Source organism: Myotis myotis, unplaced genomic scaffold (genome assembly GCF_014108235.1).
Source record: "Myotis myotis isolate mMyoMyo1 unplaced genomic scaffold, mMyoMyo1.p scaffold_m19_p_2, whole genome shotgun sequence".
In the NCBI taxonomy this organism is placed as follows: Eukaryota; Metazoa; Chordata; class Mammalia; order Chiroptera; family Vespertilionidae; genus Myotis; species Myotis myotis.
Window position 1 is genome coordinate 69,971,024 of NW_023416324.1, and position 16,310 is coordinate 69,987,333.

Here is a 16,310-nt window from a genome sequence, read left to right on the forward strand (position 1 = left end):
AGGCCCAGATGTTATCCTTCACATGCAGTGGTATTACACCATGGACAGGAACATGAAAATTCAGAGAGTTTTATACTGTCCCAGCAGATCTGCCCATCCTCCAAACCAGAGAGGGACAGGTGGAACTTTACTTTGGAAGGTAAATAAATCTCTGGTGAGGGGAGAGGAAGGTAGCTTCACTTCCCTGGAGTGTAAGGAAATAAATGGTTTGGGGGTGAGGAGAGTCTCTAAATCTTTTTGGGGCATCACATTATCTCTAGCTTCCAAGGCATGTTTACTGTTTAATCTTTTATCCAAATTTGCCAGTGCTCTCTTCTGAAAGGCCAGGCCACGTAGAAACACAAATATATTAACAGAAAGTGGTTTCCCAAATATTGGTTGAACTCCATCTAAAATAAGATGGGAATTTGTAACACCAGATATGGATGGGTGTGGCTCATGACGTGGTGAACTGAGTATCTGGTGGATGTTTTGGGTGTTTATGTGTGCTCTGTGTGTTCTTCCATGGCTCAGTTCAGCTGGTACAGTTTTCTGCATTGGCCTAGTGTTTCTCGTGGATGAACTTGTACCTAAGCAAATAAAAATTTCATGTTCTGCTCAGATTGTTCCCTAATATATCAGTTGTGTTGGATTAAACTTATGTTTTCAAACAAGTGTTACAGCAGAATTGAATGTATATGGAAGTATCAGTTAACTAAAGGCTTTTGTTACTAATGTTTAGTTCAACAATCATAACAAACAAAGTGATTTAAGCTCAGCTATATTACTCTGATTATTCACCATACTTTATTATGGTGAATAAATGAGAAGGAATGAATGAATGTCTATTCTAGGCTTGAGACAAATCCATTCATATATTTTATCTCCTTTAGTCTCAGATAAACTAAGACGTAAGTGGTTACAGACTGACTTTATAGATAGGATTCCAAGGCTCAGGATTAAAGGACTTTCCCAAAGCCATGCATACAGACCAGTGGGCAGAGCTGGTATTTGATACCCATTTTTCCTGCCTGTAGTCTAGAGCTCTGCAGTGGCTCCACCACAACCCATTAAAGCAGCCAAACAAGTTGTTAAGTATAAGTGAAAAGAGTTCTTTTCCTCCTCAGCCCCCTGACTTTTAACTACTTTCTCCATCATTCCATGGAAAATGCCCATGTTTACCAGTTTCACAGACACTTGTCCATATTTTATTAACTTCTTTGCAGTCTTTCATACTGCCACCACCACCCTCCTCAAAACTTCCTCTATATTCTGTGCCATTGTGCTCTCTTGATTTTCCTTGTTGGTCACTCCTCATTCTCCTTCACTGGCAAATCACCTTTCTGCCCTTTAAATAATTGTTCTTCCTGATTTTTTTGAACTTCATATATCTGTCTAAATACAGGGTGAGGCAAAAGTAGGTTTACAGTTGTTTGTATGGACAATAATACAGTAGTTAATTAATAATAATAGAATAAACTGTTTTGCATACTCACAACTGTAAATCTACTTTTCTTCCGCTCTGTATACCTTAAATATCTCAAAAATTTAACCTGTCTCAAACTGACCTAATCACCCACCTCTCCCAACCTGCTCTTTATTTGAATACTCTATCAGTGTGAATTATATTACTATGTTTCTATTCATTTACTCTCCTCGTACCCTTCTATTGATTTGTTAACCCGTCTATTGATTTACCTCCTAAATAGTCTTAAAAACTTCTCTTATATATCCTCTCGCCAATTTTTATTTTAGGACTTTGCTGTTTCCTTGAGAATTTGCACCCAAGCTGCTTGCCAGGCCTCTCTCATTGTGCTACCCATTTATATCATATAGAACAATGTCTGTTGATTGCAAGTCTACTCGTGGCACTCCTCTTACTAAAATTCTCCAGTGGTGTCTGATAGCATTAGTATAAATCTCAAATTCTTTCCTGCAGTGTAAAGGGATTTTGTGAACTGCTCCTGCCTAGAACTCCACACCATCCTGTTTTCAAAACCCCCTTGTATCCCATGAGCTCTTGTCTTACTGAATTACTTGGTGTTTCCCTCCAAAAAACTATATTTAGTCACTGTGTGCTTTTGCACTTGCTATTTGTTTCTGGAAGGCCATTCTATTTATTCATCACAGTATTCAGTTGAGTATCTACTTTGTGCTGGGTGTTGAAGATTTACAAATGAACAAAACAGGTAGTGCTCCTGTCCTGCAGTTTAGTAGTGTTATCTGTTGGGGTGCTCTGTTGCTGGTGGAAGTGGGCTTCTTGGTGTGCCGTGGGAACAAGAATTTTCTGAGGCCCCCATGGAGGATGAGGTATCATGGAAAGCTTTATTTCTGTGGAATTAAACCCCTGAGTTTCCAAGGTTCCATCTCCCTCCGTCCTGCCATGGGAAAAGTCCCATTTTGTCTTCAGCAGGGCTGAGATCAAGCCATTGCCCAGAGTTTCCGCTCCACATTTGCAGTCCAGTCCAGCATCAAGCTAGCATAGGCCCTGGGCCATGTGGTCTCTAGGGCCACATGGCTATGGAGGGAGCATGGGTGAGTGCAAGAAGCAGGAGCAAAGCAAGAGGAGCAAGGCAGCCAAGAGAATTCCTTTGTCTGGGGATTATGTATATCCAAATTTTTGTGGGCTTGCCGTATCTCCACCCCTAGCCAGTTATCTTTGTTTCAGGTTAGACTGACAGGCAAGCACCTTTTCTGTGTCACCCCATCCTCACTATGCATGTACCCATCTTCCCCTTTGTGGGACCCCTTCCCCTAGTGATTATAGGGAATGGACCCATGGTTCCCTGGGGAGCATGAAGTTGCAGCTTCCTGGTGAAGCTGACCAGCTGACCATGCTTATAATGTCTGGCCTCCACATTGCTCCTTTCCTATTATTAATATTAATAACAGGTACAACAGTAACAGTAGGAGATAGGTGGGTTATGTACAAAGTGTGATGAGGACTCAAATAGGGCATACATTACCTGGATTTAAGCTTCTAGAGAAAACTATCTGGAGAGAGTGAGGTCTGAATTGAGTCCTAAAACATGTCTGGAGGCAGAGAGAGCCAGGTACATAGCATATTTGGAAAAGTCAGAAGTGGTTTGTTGTGAGAGTGGAGGTAAGTAGAGGATAGAGAGGGTTACAATAAGAAATGATCCTGGAGATGTAAGCAGAAGCCAGATTATGAAGAGCCTTATATAAAGGATGGCCTTATATTTTATTATCTAGCCTGGGACCCGTTTGAGAGAGTGAAAGGTGACAATTTATTATTGCTCTTGATCATTATTCTGGGGCAACAACAGGCATTAACTGGGACTGTCCTAGTCTAACCATGATATGTGGTCACCTTACTCATAAGCCATTTTAAGGAGTTTGGGGGTGCCATTTTGCAATGGTCATATTCTGGATCTCTTATGATAGTAGAGCCAATATTGGCATTCTGGTTTATAAATATTTAATTTGTAATTTTGGTTAGTAGGAATCTGTCCCCTGTGACTGATCCTCACCAGGTGTACTGATGAAAGTTTCTGGACTGGCAAAGCTATGATATGCAGTGGTTCTCAACCTTCCTAATGCCGCGACCCTTTAATACAGTTCCTCATGTTGTGGTGACCCCCGATTTCATTGTTACAAATTGAACATAATTAAAGCATAGTGATTAATCACAGAAACAATATGCGATTATATATGTGTTTTCCGATGGTCTTAGGTGACCCCTATGAAAGGGTCGTTCGACCCCCAAAGGGGCCGTGACCCACAGGTCGAAAACCGCTGATATACAGAGTAGTGTTTTTCTTTCTTTTTATGTATACATGTTTTAAATTTTACTTCCCACTGCCTAAATTGTGAACTTTTTGAAGTAGAGCTAATTTATAAAATATTTATGTTCTGTATATCTCCATACTGTGTATAGTACTAAACTCATAGTAAGTGTTCTATAAATCCCATCGATTTCAGTTGAATTTCTATTAATTCATTGTTCATTCTAGCCATAGATCTGGGAATAGGAAGGAAAAATACCAAAATTAGAAAATTTTCTAACTTTCTATGTCGATGTTCATGCAGTGGCTTCTATTTTGGTTTATAATTTTATGATAATATTACCTATATTTAAGTGTGTATCTACATTTAAAGGTATATCTATATTTAAATACAAGTGGAAATATTTATTTCAAAGCAGAAAGTATACATGATTTAAAACGTTTTATTGTTAACTTACCACTTAAATATTCCAGTTATTGTTGCTCTATTTCAATAGCTAATCAAGATGACTATGTGGAAAAACCTTTTGTTAATGTTAAAATATAATTTTTTTTCTATTTATAATATTAAAGAAACTAATTTTTAGTTTTGTTTTTCTCTTTTGAAGATATTTATGACTTGGAACCTGCATCTGAATTGGGAAAAGACTTATTGAATCTTTATGTGAATCATAGTTGCCCAGATATTGACATTTACGTTGATGGAAAAAGTTTTAAAACTCACAGGTAACTAGGCATGTGATTGATTTGGTGTCTTGGTTGTGGCAGTATTAAGTGTAAACGGGTGACTGTGTTTTTCTAGCACAGTGGCTTTCCGGCTCTGATTACACAGGGTTTGCATGCTGATGCCTCAGGGGGTCTCTGACTGGGGAGGGCTTGGCCATCAGGTAGCATTTTCTGCCTGTGGGTGCACACATCCCCCAACCCGGGCATTGCACATGCTTTAGCTAGGGCCAATCTGTGTTTTGCATTGGGCATGAACCTACGCTTTCATTAGAAGAAAATATTCTGCTGCCTAAAATAGGTTTGAAAGCCACTGTCACAGAAAATGTAATTAAATGCAGTTTTTCATTTCCCAGGCGTTATAATATTAAGAATGATTATTTCTACATGAATGACATGTATTTTCTCTGAATGCATTTCAATTCAGTCTTTCATTCAAAATGGATTCTAGTGAATAGCATTGATTAGGAGGTTTAATATTTCAATGTACTTTACAAATATTCTGCTTTACTATTAGGTTGCTTAGACATTCAAATTAAATTCTGCTGCCTGTGTTGGCCCAGTTCTTTTTTTGCAAGTAATTAAAATCTGCGTAAAAGAAGAAAAAATTTTAGTAAGAAATACAGATTTTCTGTTGGAACCCAAGGGACAGAAGAACAGCTGGGCCTCATAGTGGACTAGAATCAGAACCAGAAAACTGAGGAACCCAGACAATTCTTCTCTTTCCCTCTCTGTGTTTCAGAGAGAATGTTGATGAGTTACTCTGGTGCTCCTGAAGAGGAAGAACCACATTATTTGCAGTGGCAAGAAGCAGTCCTCGAGGTTCCAGGGTGCACAGCCTTAATAATATTAGCATTGGGTTTAGATTTCAGGCATTCATCAAGCCAACAGTAGTAATGTTTGTGCTTTCAGAAATCATACTGGTGCCCTGGCAGGTGTGGCGCGATTGGTTGGAGCATTGTCCCATGCACCGAAGGGTTTGATTCCCAGTCAGGGTACATACCTAGCCAGTTGAGGCACTTACGAGGGGCAACCAATCAGTGTTTTTCTTTCACACCGATGTTTATCTCTCTCTCCCTCTTCCTTCCTCTCTCTCTGAAATCAATGGGAGCATGTCCTCAGGTGAGGATTTAAAAAAATCTGCCCATTAATGGGTTCTGCCCATTAATTGACAGCATTACATTGATAAACTCTAGGATTGCCAGTTTCATTCAGTCTATTTACCATTCAAAATTTGAACTTTTCTCTCTGGGAACATAAATTTTTAATTATATGCATACACATTTTCCTAATATTTATAAAATCTGCATTATATATAACAAAATACAGAGTATAATATAGATTTATCAATATATTTTTCATATCATGGCTATATATTTCCTAGTTGATGGTGTGTGTGTGTGTGTGTGTATGTCCTTTGGGTGGGGAGGGGCCAACACAATTTTACTTTTTTATTTTATTTTTCTTTATTGATTAAGGTATTACATCTCCCCATTGCCCCCCTCCCCCACTCATGCCCTCACCCCCCTGGTGTCTGTTTACATTGGTTAGGCTTATATGCATGCATACAATCCTTTGGTTGATCTCTCTCCCTTACCCCCACCCTTCCTGCCTTCCCTCTGAGGTTTGATGGTCTGATTGATGCTTCTCTGTCTCTGGATTTATTTTTGTTCATCAGTTTATGTTGTTCATTAATATTCCACAAATGAGTGAGATCATGTGATATTTATCTTTCCCTGACTGACTTATTTTGCTTAGCATAATGCTCTCCAGTGCCATTCATTCTGTTGCAAATGGTAAAAATTCCTTCTTTTTTACAGCAGCGTAGTATTCCATTGTGTAGATGTACCACAGTTTTTTAATCCACTCATCTGCTGATGGGCACTTCGGCTGTTTCCAAATCTTAGCTATTGTAAATTGTGCTGCTATGAACATAGGGATGCCTATATACTTCCTGATTGGTGCTTCTAGTTCCTTGGGATATATTCCTAGAAGTGGGATCACTGGCTCAAATGGGAGCTCCATTTTTAGTCTTTTGAGGAAATTCCATACTGTTCTCTACAGTGGTTGCACCAGTCTGCATTCCCACCAGCAGTGCACGAGGGTTCCTTTTTCTGTACATCCTCACCAGCACTTGTCGTTTGTTGATTTGTTGATGATAGCCATTCTGGCAGGTGTGAGATGGTACCTCATTGTTATTTTGATTTACACCTCTCGGATGATTAGTGACTTTGAGCATGTTTTCATATGTCTCTTGGCCTTCCTTATGTCCTCTTTTGAAAAGTATCTATCTAGGTCTGTCGCCCATTTTTTGATTGGGTTGTTTATCTTCCTTTTGTTAAATTGTATGAGTTTCCTGTAAATGTTGGAGATTAAACCCTTATCAGATATGACATTAGCAAATATGTTCTCCCATGCAGAGGGCTTTCTTGTTGTTTTGTTGATGGTTTATTTTGCTGTACAGAAGCTTTTTATTTTGATGTAGCCCGTTTGTTTATTTTCTCTTCAGTTTCCAATGCCTTGGGAGCTGTATCGGTGAAGATATTGCTTCGGCATATGTCTGAAATTTTGCTGCCTGTGGATTCCTTTAAGATTGTTATGGTTCCTCATCTTATGTTTAAGTCCTTTATCCATTTTGAGTTTATGTTTGTGTATGGTGTAAGTTGGTGGTCTAGTTTCATTTTTTTGCATGTATCTGTCGAATTTTCCCAACACCATTTATTTTTTATTTTATTTTATTTTATTTTATTTTTTATATATTTTTTATTAAGATATTACATATGTGTCCTTATCCCCACGTTACCCTCTACCGCCCCCCCCCCCCCCCGTTATCCGTGTCCATTGGTTAGGCCTATATGCTTGCATATAAGTCCTTTGGTTGGTCTTTCCCCCTTACCCCCACCCTCCCCTACCTTCCCTCCAAGGCCCAACGGTCCAATCAATGCCTCTCCGTCTCTGGATCAGTCCTTGTTCATCAGTTTATGTTGTTACTTATATTCCACAAATGAGTGAGATCCTGTGGTATTTATCCACTCTCCAGTTCCATCCATGCTGTGACAAATGGTAAGAGTTCCTTTTTCTTCTTCCTCTTCTTAAAGAATACCTTTCAGCATTTCATATAATGCTGGTTTGGTGGTGATGAACTCCTTTAGCGTTTTCTTATCTGTGAAGCTCTTTATCTGACCTTCTATTCTGAATGATAGCTTTGCTGGATAAAGTAATCTTGGTTGTAGGTTCTTGGCATTCATCACTTTGAATATTTCTTGCCACTCTCTTCTGGCTTGCATGGTTTCTGTTGAGAAATCAGCTGACAGTCGTATGGGTACTCCCTTACAGGTAACTGACTGTCTTTCTCTTGCTGCTTTTAAGATTCTCTCTTTGTCTTTTGCTCTTGGCATTTTAATTATGATGTGTCTTGGTGTGGTCCTCTTTGGGTTCCTTTTGTTTGGAGTTCTCTGCGCTTCCTGGACTTTTAAGTCTATTTCTTTCACCAGGTAGGGGAAGTTTTCTGTCATTATTTCTTCAAATAGGTTTTCAATATCTTGCCCTCTCTCTTCTTCTGGTACCCCTATAATTCTGATGTTGGTACGCTTGAAGTTGTCCCAGAGGCTCCTTACACTATCTTCATATTTTTGGAATCTTTTTTCTTTTTCGGTTGGGTATTTTTTGTTTCTTTGTATTTCAAATCTTTGACTTGATTCTTGGGATCCTCTTGTCTGCTGTTGAATCTCTGTATATTATTCTTTATTTCAGTCAGTGTATGCTTAATTTCTAGTTGGTCCTTTTTCATATCCTCGAGAGTCTCACTAGATTTATTGAGGATCTCACTAAATTTATCGGTGGTTTCCATAAAATTCTTGAAAAACCTTATAAATGTGGCCTTGAACTTTATATCCAGTCGTTTGCTTTCCTCCATTTCTATCATTTGTGACCAGTTTCTTTGTCTCCACATTTTTTATGCTTCCCTGTGTTGGTAGAGTGGTTTTGTGTGCTAGGTGTCCTGTAGGGCCCAGTGGCTCAGCCTCCTCAGTTACCTGAGGTGGACACTCTTGGTGTACCCCCTTGTGGGCTTTTTGCACAGTCTTATTGTAGTTATGCCTTGATTGTTGTAGGATCACTGGGAGGAATTGACCACGCCAACTGGCAGTGAGAATCAGCTGTGTCTGCAGTGGGAGAACTTCCGTGCTGAAGACACCCTTCTGGGGCAAGACTTGCGTCAGTGGGGTTTTGGTGCTCCCTGAGTGTGTCCCTTATGGATCTGAGGAGTTGTAATCTGGATGGTCCCCCTCTGACCACTGGGTACACTGGCTCTTGGATCTAAGGAGTTGCTAATTTAGCCTCTGCCTGAGGTTACACAGCAGGAGCTATGAAGAGAACTGCAGATTCCCCTTCCTTTTTTGGAGTTTGGAGGTACCCTGATGAGGCCCAGCTGTGAAGCAATGCAAGCCGCTGTGGGGCCTTGGGCCTTCTCTTGGAAGTTCTGGGTATGTCTGGCCCAGCTGCAGTTAGGTAATTTTCAGGTTGCAAAGGGCCGGGGCATTCATATGCAAAAGCCTCTGCTGCAGGCTGGGTGGGGTTGGGTCTCAGGGAATCAAAGGGCGGAGCAAGCCGCTATGGTGGATTCTCAGCCCTGCCCTAAGGGGCCCCGCGTCTCAGTGTCCGGGTAATTGCTGCAAGCACCTCTGGGGGAAAGCCGACCTCAAGTTCCGAGTTCTGCCCGCTGCCAGACAGTCGAGTTTCTCCCCGTATGAGTCCTGGGTCCCCAGAGACTTCCCAGAACCGGAGTTCAGAGCAGTTGGGAGCTTGTGACTCCCTCCCGATTCAAAAAGACAGCCGCGTCCTCAGGTGCCAGCCCCTTTCTGCGCACGCGAGCCTCCGTACCTCTGCACTTTACTTCCGCAGCTCCTCTGGCTCTCAGCGTGCTTTTCTTTCCTTCTAGTTGTAGAATTTCCACTCAGCCAGCCTTCCTGTAGTTCTGGATGATGTCCGTTTTGTCTTTATGTTGTTTTTTTTTGAAGTTGTTGTGGGAGGCAGCAATTTCCCGGTGTTTATCTATGCCGCCATCTTAGTTTCTCCTCAATGTATTTTTTAATGTAAGGTGATTTTCCTAGCTATGTATCTGAATTTTCAACATGAGGGTTTGGGGGTTTTCTAACTGAATACTATATGCGTACAAATAAAACTTTAGATGTTCTCCACAGAAGGACTAAGTTCTACGTTTCCTCAAGTGAAGTAAGTGCCAAAAGCAGGTCAGCGTAGACTCAGCAGCAAAAATTCACTGAAGAAGAAATAGCCATGGAAACAGCCACTCCCAGCCAAATACTTTCAGCGGCACACATTCTTACACATAGAAGTGGTATTTTAAGAAGCCACAGTCAGTCTAATTCATGCAAAAAAATACCCAGCAAGGTCTTTCATTAAACCTTTGTACTTATTAAATCTTTCTTTCAAACTTTCTCCAAAGAGTATTTCTCTCAAAGTCTGCTCCTCCAAAATGTAGGCCTGCACCACCATGCTGTCTCCATATACTCTCATCAGGTCTTAATCCCTTAGTCCAGTCTTTTCTCTTCTCACAGTACCCAAATGGCATTGATACCTGGATCCAACTATCAGATCCACAGCCTTTGCTCCAAGGAACCCATTAGTTCATCCTATTTTGCAAATATTGGACCAAAGACAACAAACTCCCTCTTTGTATCTGGCTAATTCCTTCACTATCTCTCATTTGCTGAGGTATATACTGCTGGGGTCCAGCCCCAGCAGGTCCAGGGGTCCCCAAAGGTGTGGACGGAGTCGGTGAAGAAGGAATGACACGGAGACAGCGTTCAGTTGATCAGCAGCCTAGCCAGGATCTCTAGCCAGGATCTCCAGCCAAGTTCTGGTCTGGATCTCCAGCGAAGTTCTGGCTAGGATCTCCAGCCAGGTTCTGTGTCCATGTTCTCTTGCTAGGTTCTCCAGCCAGGTTCTGTCCAGGTTCTCCAGCCAGGTTCTCTCGCTAGGTTCTGTCTCTAGGTTCTGTTGCCAGTTTCTGTCCCCAGTTTCTGTCCAGGATCTTTTGCCATGTTCTCTCCAGCGAAGTTCTTCTGTCTCTAGGTTCTGTGTAGGTTCTGTCTCTAGGTTCTGTGTGTAGGTTCTGTCTCCCAACACCATTTATTGAAGAGACTGTCTTGACTCCATTGTATGTTCTTGCCTCCTTTGTCAAATATTAATTGAGCATAGTGGTTTGGGTTGATTTCTTGGTTCTATATTCTATTTCATTGTTCTACTGGTATACTAATATGTCTGTTCTTTTGCCAGTACCAGGCAGTTTTGAGAACAGTGGCTTTGTAATACAGCTTGGTATCTGGTATTGAGATCCCTCCAACGTTGTTCTTCTTTCTCAGGATTGCTGCAACTATTTGGGGTCTTTTTTTAATTCCAGATGAATTTTTGGAGAGTTTGTTCTAGGTCTGTGAAATATGCTGTTGGTATTTTAATAGGGAGTGCATTGAATCTATAGATTGCTTTGGGTCGTATGGACATTTTAATGATGTTGATTCTACCAATCCATGAACACAGTATGTTCTTCCATCTGTTTATGTCTTCCTCTATCTCTTTTTTCAGTGTCCAGTAGTTTTCCGAGTATAGGTCTTTTACCTCCTTAGTTAAGTTTATTCCTAGGTATCATAGCTTTTTTGGTGCAATGGTAAATGGGGTTGTTTTTTTCAAATCTCTCTGTCTGTAAGTTTACTATTGGTGTATAAAAATGCCATAGATTTCTGGGTGTTAATTTTGTATCCTGCTACATTGCCAAATTCATTTATTAAGTCTAATAATTTTTTGATGGAGTCTTTAGGGTTTTCTATGTACAGTATCATGTCATCTGTGAATAATGACATTTTTACTTCTTTTCCAATTTGGATGCCTTTTATTTCTTCTTCTTGTCTAATTGCTATGGCTAGCACTTCCAGTACTATGTCAAACAGGAGTGGTGAGAATGGGCATCCCTGTCTTGTTTCTGTTCTTAGATGAAATGGTTTTAGTTTTTGCCCATACACAATTTTATTTTAAAAATTAATTTAATTTTGTGTCCAGGTTTTTCTTGACACAATATGGGCATCCTACCAAAGTTCTACTGATAGAGTCCTAAGGCTGTTATCATAGGGAAAGCAAGACCCTGTGACCATTTGCAAAGTGTTCTCAAACAGTGTCTGTGTTTGGCCTCCCTCTGTGGGCAGCCTGACAATGGACTGTGTTTTAGGAGTGGATCTAGAATATTAGATTTGTATTCCAGGACAGCTCTTGCTTACATCTGGTTTATTTTGTTCACCTACCATTCCTATACAATAAAAGGGTAAAATGCAAATCGACCAAATGGTGGAACAACTGGTCACTATGATGCACACTGACCACCAGGGGGCAGACGATCAATGCAGGAGCTGCCCCCTGGTGGTTAGTGTGCTCCCACAGGGGAGCACTGCTCAGCCAGAAGCTGGGCTCGCCAGTGGGCTCACAGCTGGCGGCGCACTGGTGGTGGCGGGAGCCTTCCCGCCTCCGCTGCAGGCGAGTGGTAAGGAGCAAGGGGTCCTGGACTGTGAGAGCCCCGGACTGAAAAAGGGATCCCCCCTGGGGATAGGGTTGAAGCCGGCAGACAGACATCCCCCAAGGGGTCCCGGACTGTGAGAGGGCACAGGCCGGGCTGAGGGAACCCTCCTCCAGTGCACGAATTTTGTGCACCTGGCCTCTAGTAAAAAATAAACTGATATAACTAGAAACGCAATTTCCTGAGGATATGTTTCAAGAAGATCTGGCTTAAGTTTTCCTACTTTGTTGTTAGTGCCCTATGTGAGTTACAGTTACCTTCATAGTTCAAACTCAAACACATCTCTGTTTTAGTACATATTAATTTTATTATTCAGTTCAAGGAATATTATGTCAGTAGTTTCAAAAACACATACTAACGTAATGTAGTCTAAAGCCCAACACAGAACTTTCTGCTGGATCAGTGTCAGCATTTCTCCTAGTAGTACGGCTAAAAATTCATTTGTAATGTGGCTGCTTTAATTTTTAAATTATATTTACTTATATATTGGAAGATCAATGCAAGTATTCACAAAGACCAGGATTTATGATCAGAATTACATTACTTTAGGTCTCAAATTTTAGAACAGTTTAGGTTGCTAGTTTAATATGTCCAAATTGGTATGGCAATAAGGTCGTTACTTCTTTAAATCATTGTATTCTTCTGATGCTTAAGGTCGTTCCTCAGAAACATCCCTGCTACCCCAGTTTTATCAACAGTCTCTCTTCAATTGCTAGTTGCTCTGTCCAATCTTTATCTTGATCCCCAGCCCAATGCCTGGAGCCCTTTATACGCTACAAAACAGTTTGATGCCAACCACTTGCTTGTGGTGGCACAGTTAAGCCAAAGAAGTTATTTATAGCAGAGTGGTTAAGAGTACGTGGACTGAGTGGAGCTTAACTGGGTTTAAAGTCCAGCCCTACTATCTTTGATCTGTGTGAATTTGAGCAAGTCATTTAACCATCATCCTGTGCTTCAGAGTCCTTATCAAACATGGGGATTATAAAAAGTACCGATCTCACAGGGTAATTATTTAAAGTGTTTTAAATAGTACCTGGCATGTAGTAAGTATTATGTAAGTTCGTGCTATCATCATCCAGGTGATGGGCCTTTGATACAACCTTTCCATAGATGGTAGCAACAGTCGGTATGCCCTTTACTTTTGTGGGGTAAGCAGAGAAATGTAAATTGAATCATTTGCATTTTCCCCCAATCCAGAGAAGACTGAGATAGCATTACGCCTGCAGGGAAAGTCACATTTATTACATTCCTCCATCTACACAGACCTTTCCCTCTCTGATGCATACTTCTCCACACCTTCCCACATCTTTGTCCTTGTTTATATCTAACTAGAGGGCCTATGCACAGATTCATGCACTGGTGGAGTCCCTCACACTGGCCTGTGGGGATTGGGTGGAAACTGGCTTTCTGACATCCCTTGAGAGATTCTGGATAGCGAGAGGGTGCAGGCCAGGCCAGGGGACCAGGTCTCCAACATTCCCTTATGGGTCCGGGGTGTGGGTGAAGCAGATTTGGAGTCAACAGTGCCCCAGCAGCAACTTAACCCACCGCTGATCCGCAGGGAATCAGGCTCCCTCCTCTACTGGCTGGAGTGTCTGCCCCCTGGTGGTCATTGTGCATCATAGCTACCAGGCAAATGGTTGAACAGTCGGATGGTTGCTTAGGCTTTTATATATATAGACTAGAGGCCAGGTGCACAAAAATTTGTGCACTTGGGGGGGAGGGGGGTCCCTCAGCCCGGCCTGTGCCCTATCGCAGTCTGGGACCCCTCGGGAGATAACGACCTGCTGGCTTAGGCCTGCTCCCGGGTGGCAGAGGGCAGGCCCAATCCCTAGGTGCAGCCCCTGGTCGGGCTCAGAGCAGGGCCGATTGGGGAGTTGGGGCGCCGCACCCTGTCATGCACAGAGCAGGGCAGATTGGGAGGTTGCGATGCTACCCTGTCATGCTCAGGGTAGGGCCAATTGGGGGTTTGGGGCACCGCCCCCTGTCACACTCAAGGCAGGGTCGATGGGGAGGTTGCGGTGCCAGCCCCTGTCACGCACAGAGCAGGGCCCATCAGGGGGGTTGGGGCTCCTTACCCTGTCACGCACGCACAGAGCAGGGCCCATCAGGGGGTTGGGGAGCTCCCTCCTGTCACGCACAGAGCAGGGCCCATCAGGGGGTTGAGGAGCTCCCCCCTGTCACTCACAAAGTAGGGCCGATAGGGGAGTTGGGGCACCGCCCTCTATCACCCACAGAGCAGGCCAATCAGGGGGTTGGGGCGCCACCACTCTCACACTCAGGGCAGGGCCAATGGGGAGGTTATGGCTCTACCCTGTCACACACAGAGCAGGGCCCGTGGCGGGGGGTTGGGGTGCCGCACCCTGTCACACACAGAGCAGGGCCGATCAGGGGGTTGGGGGCGCCACACCCTGTCACACACAGAGCCGCAGGGTGATCAGGGGGTTGGGGAGCTCCCCCGTATCAGGTACAGAGCAGGGCTGATCAGGAGGTTGGGGTGCCTTCCCCTGTCACGAACAGAGCAGGGCCGATAGGGAGGTTGTGGCCCCGCCCCCTGTAACACACAGAGCCCGCAGGGCGATCAGGGGATTTGGACGCTGCCCCCTGTCACGCTGATCCCGGTGCTGGGAGGCATATTACCCTTTTACTATATAGGATAGAGGCCTGGTGCACGGGTGGGGGCCAGCTGGTTTGCCCTGAAGGGTGTCCTGGATCAGGGTGGGGGTCCCGCTTAGGTGCCTGGCCAGCCTGGGTGAGGGGATGATGGCTGTTTGCAGCTGGTCACACACCCTTCAGGGTGGGGGTCCCCACTGGGGGGCCTGGCCAGCCTGGGTGAGGGGATGATGGCTGTTTGCAGCTGGTCACACACCCTTCAGGGTGGGGGTCCCCACTGGGGTGCCTGGCCAGTCTGGGTGAGGGGCTGAGGCCTGAAGTTCCCAACTGCTCCTTTTTTTCTTTTTTCTTTTTTATTCTGGGCCAGCTTTAGCTCTGGCTCCAGCTCTGAGGCCTCTGCTGCTGAAAGCAGGTATCTGGTTTGTTTGGGTTCTATAATTGAAACAATGTATAACTCCAGCTCTGAGATCCCGGCTCACTGAAAGCAGGTTTCTGGGGTTTTGTTTAGCTTCTGTATTTGTTTCAAACTGCAGGCTCAGAGCCCTGCAAGGCAGGCGGGGAACGTTGGTTTTCTCCGTCCCTGAAGCAAGCAAGCCTCATATTAGTTTCAAGCTGCCTGGCTGCCGGCCACCATCTTGGCTGGCAGTTAATTTGCATATCCCCCTGATTAGCCAATGGGAAGGGTAGCGGTTGTATGCTAATTACCATGTTTCTCTTTTATTAGATAGGATACTTCTTCTGAAAGGAGAAAGGAAGAAAGCTCTTTTTATTTGAGGGGAGGGAGGTTATAATAAAAGGAGGACCTACTAGAGTTCATTGATCCCATTTGTTGGTTATGTTACTACTTTTCTGTATTAATTCCTGGGACACTACCACAGAGATCCTTGTGGATCTTTGAAACATTACTTCTCTGCTTGAGTTGCTCTCAGTCATCACATGAATACCATCTGGGTATTTATTGTGCATTTCTCTCTGCTTGTATTTCCCCCTGTCATCATCAGGCTACCTCTAAGCACCTATCTGACTCACTCTATTGCTGGTCTCCCATTTTATATTGTTATCTATTTTTTGTAATGTTTTCTGAGAGGAATTGAATCTCTTGCATTTTTAAGATAACTTATTTGTTGCATTTCTGTGCTCCATAGCTAAGATTCTCTTGTGCTGCTTTATTGTAAAAAGCAGGGCAGTGATTCCTAATTTTAGCTTTGTGACACTCCAGATCTGATATCCCTTCCAAAATATCTTTCTTTTCAGTGCCTGATGTTATACCATTAGATATTCATTCATTAGGTTAAAACATTGTCAAATCACCCTTTAAAATGCAGATTTATTTGACTGTTTGGTACGCAGTGGCTGAGTCAGGGGTCAGTGTTCTAGTCTGGACTATACCACTAATCCTCCTATATAATAAAAGCCTAAGATGCTAAGTGTCCGGTTGACCAGTTGGCTGTTCAACCAATCAAAGCATAATATGCTAATGATATGCTAAGGCCACTCAACCACTTGCTATGACGTGCACTGACCACCAGGGAGCAGACACTCCAATTGGTAGGTTAGCTTGCTGCTGGGATCCGGCCCAACCGGATTGAGCACGATGGGCTGGACACACCCTGGAGCCCTCCCATGGTCCCTCCCCGGCTGGCCAACCTCACTTGCCCCTCCCTGGC

The 16,310-nt window shown here is 43.3% G+C and overlaps 1 protein-coding gene across 2 annotated transcripts in view; it reads left to right on the top strand.

Moving 5' to 3' along the window:
* Positions 1 to 16,310, top strand: part of BTBD8 (BTB domain containing 8) — a 98,901-nt gene that overhangs the window by 30,206 nt on the left and 52,385 nt on the right. For both annotated transcript variants that reach the window (XM_036351673.1, XM_036351674.1), the window contains exon 4: positions 4,334 to 4,451. In XM_036351673.1, coding sequence (XP_036207566.1) covers positions 4,334 to 4,451 — 118 coding nt within the window. The remainder of the gene's footprint in view (positions 1 to 4,333; positions 4,452 to 16,310) is intronic.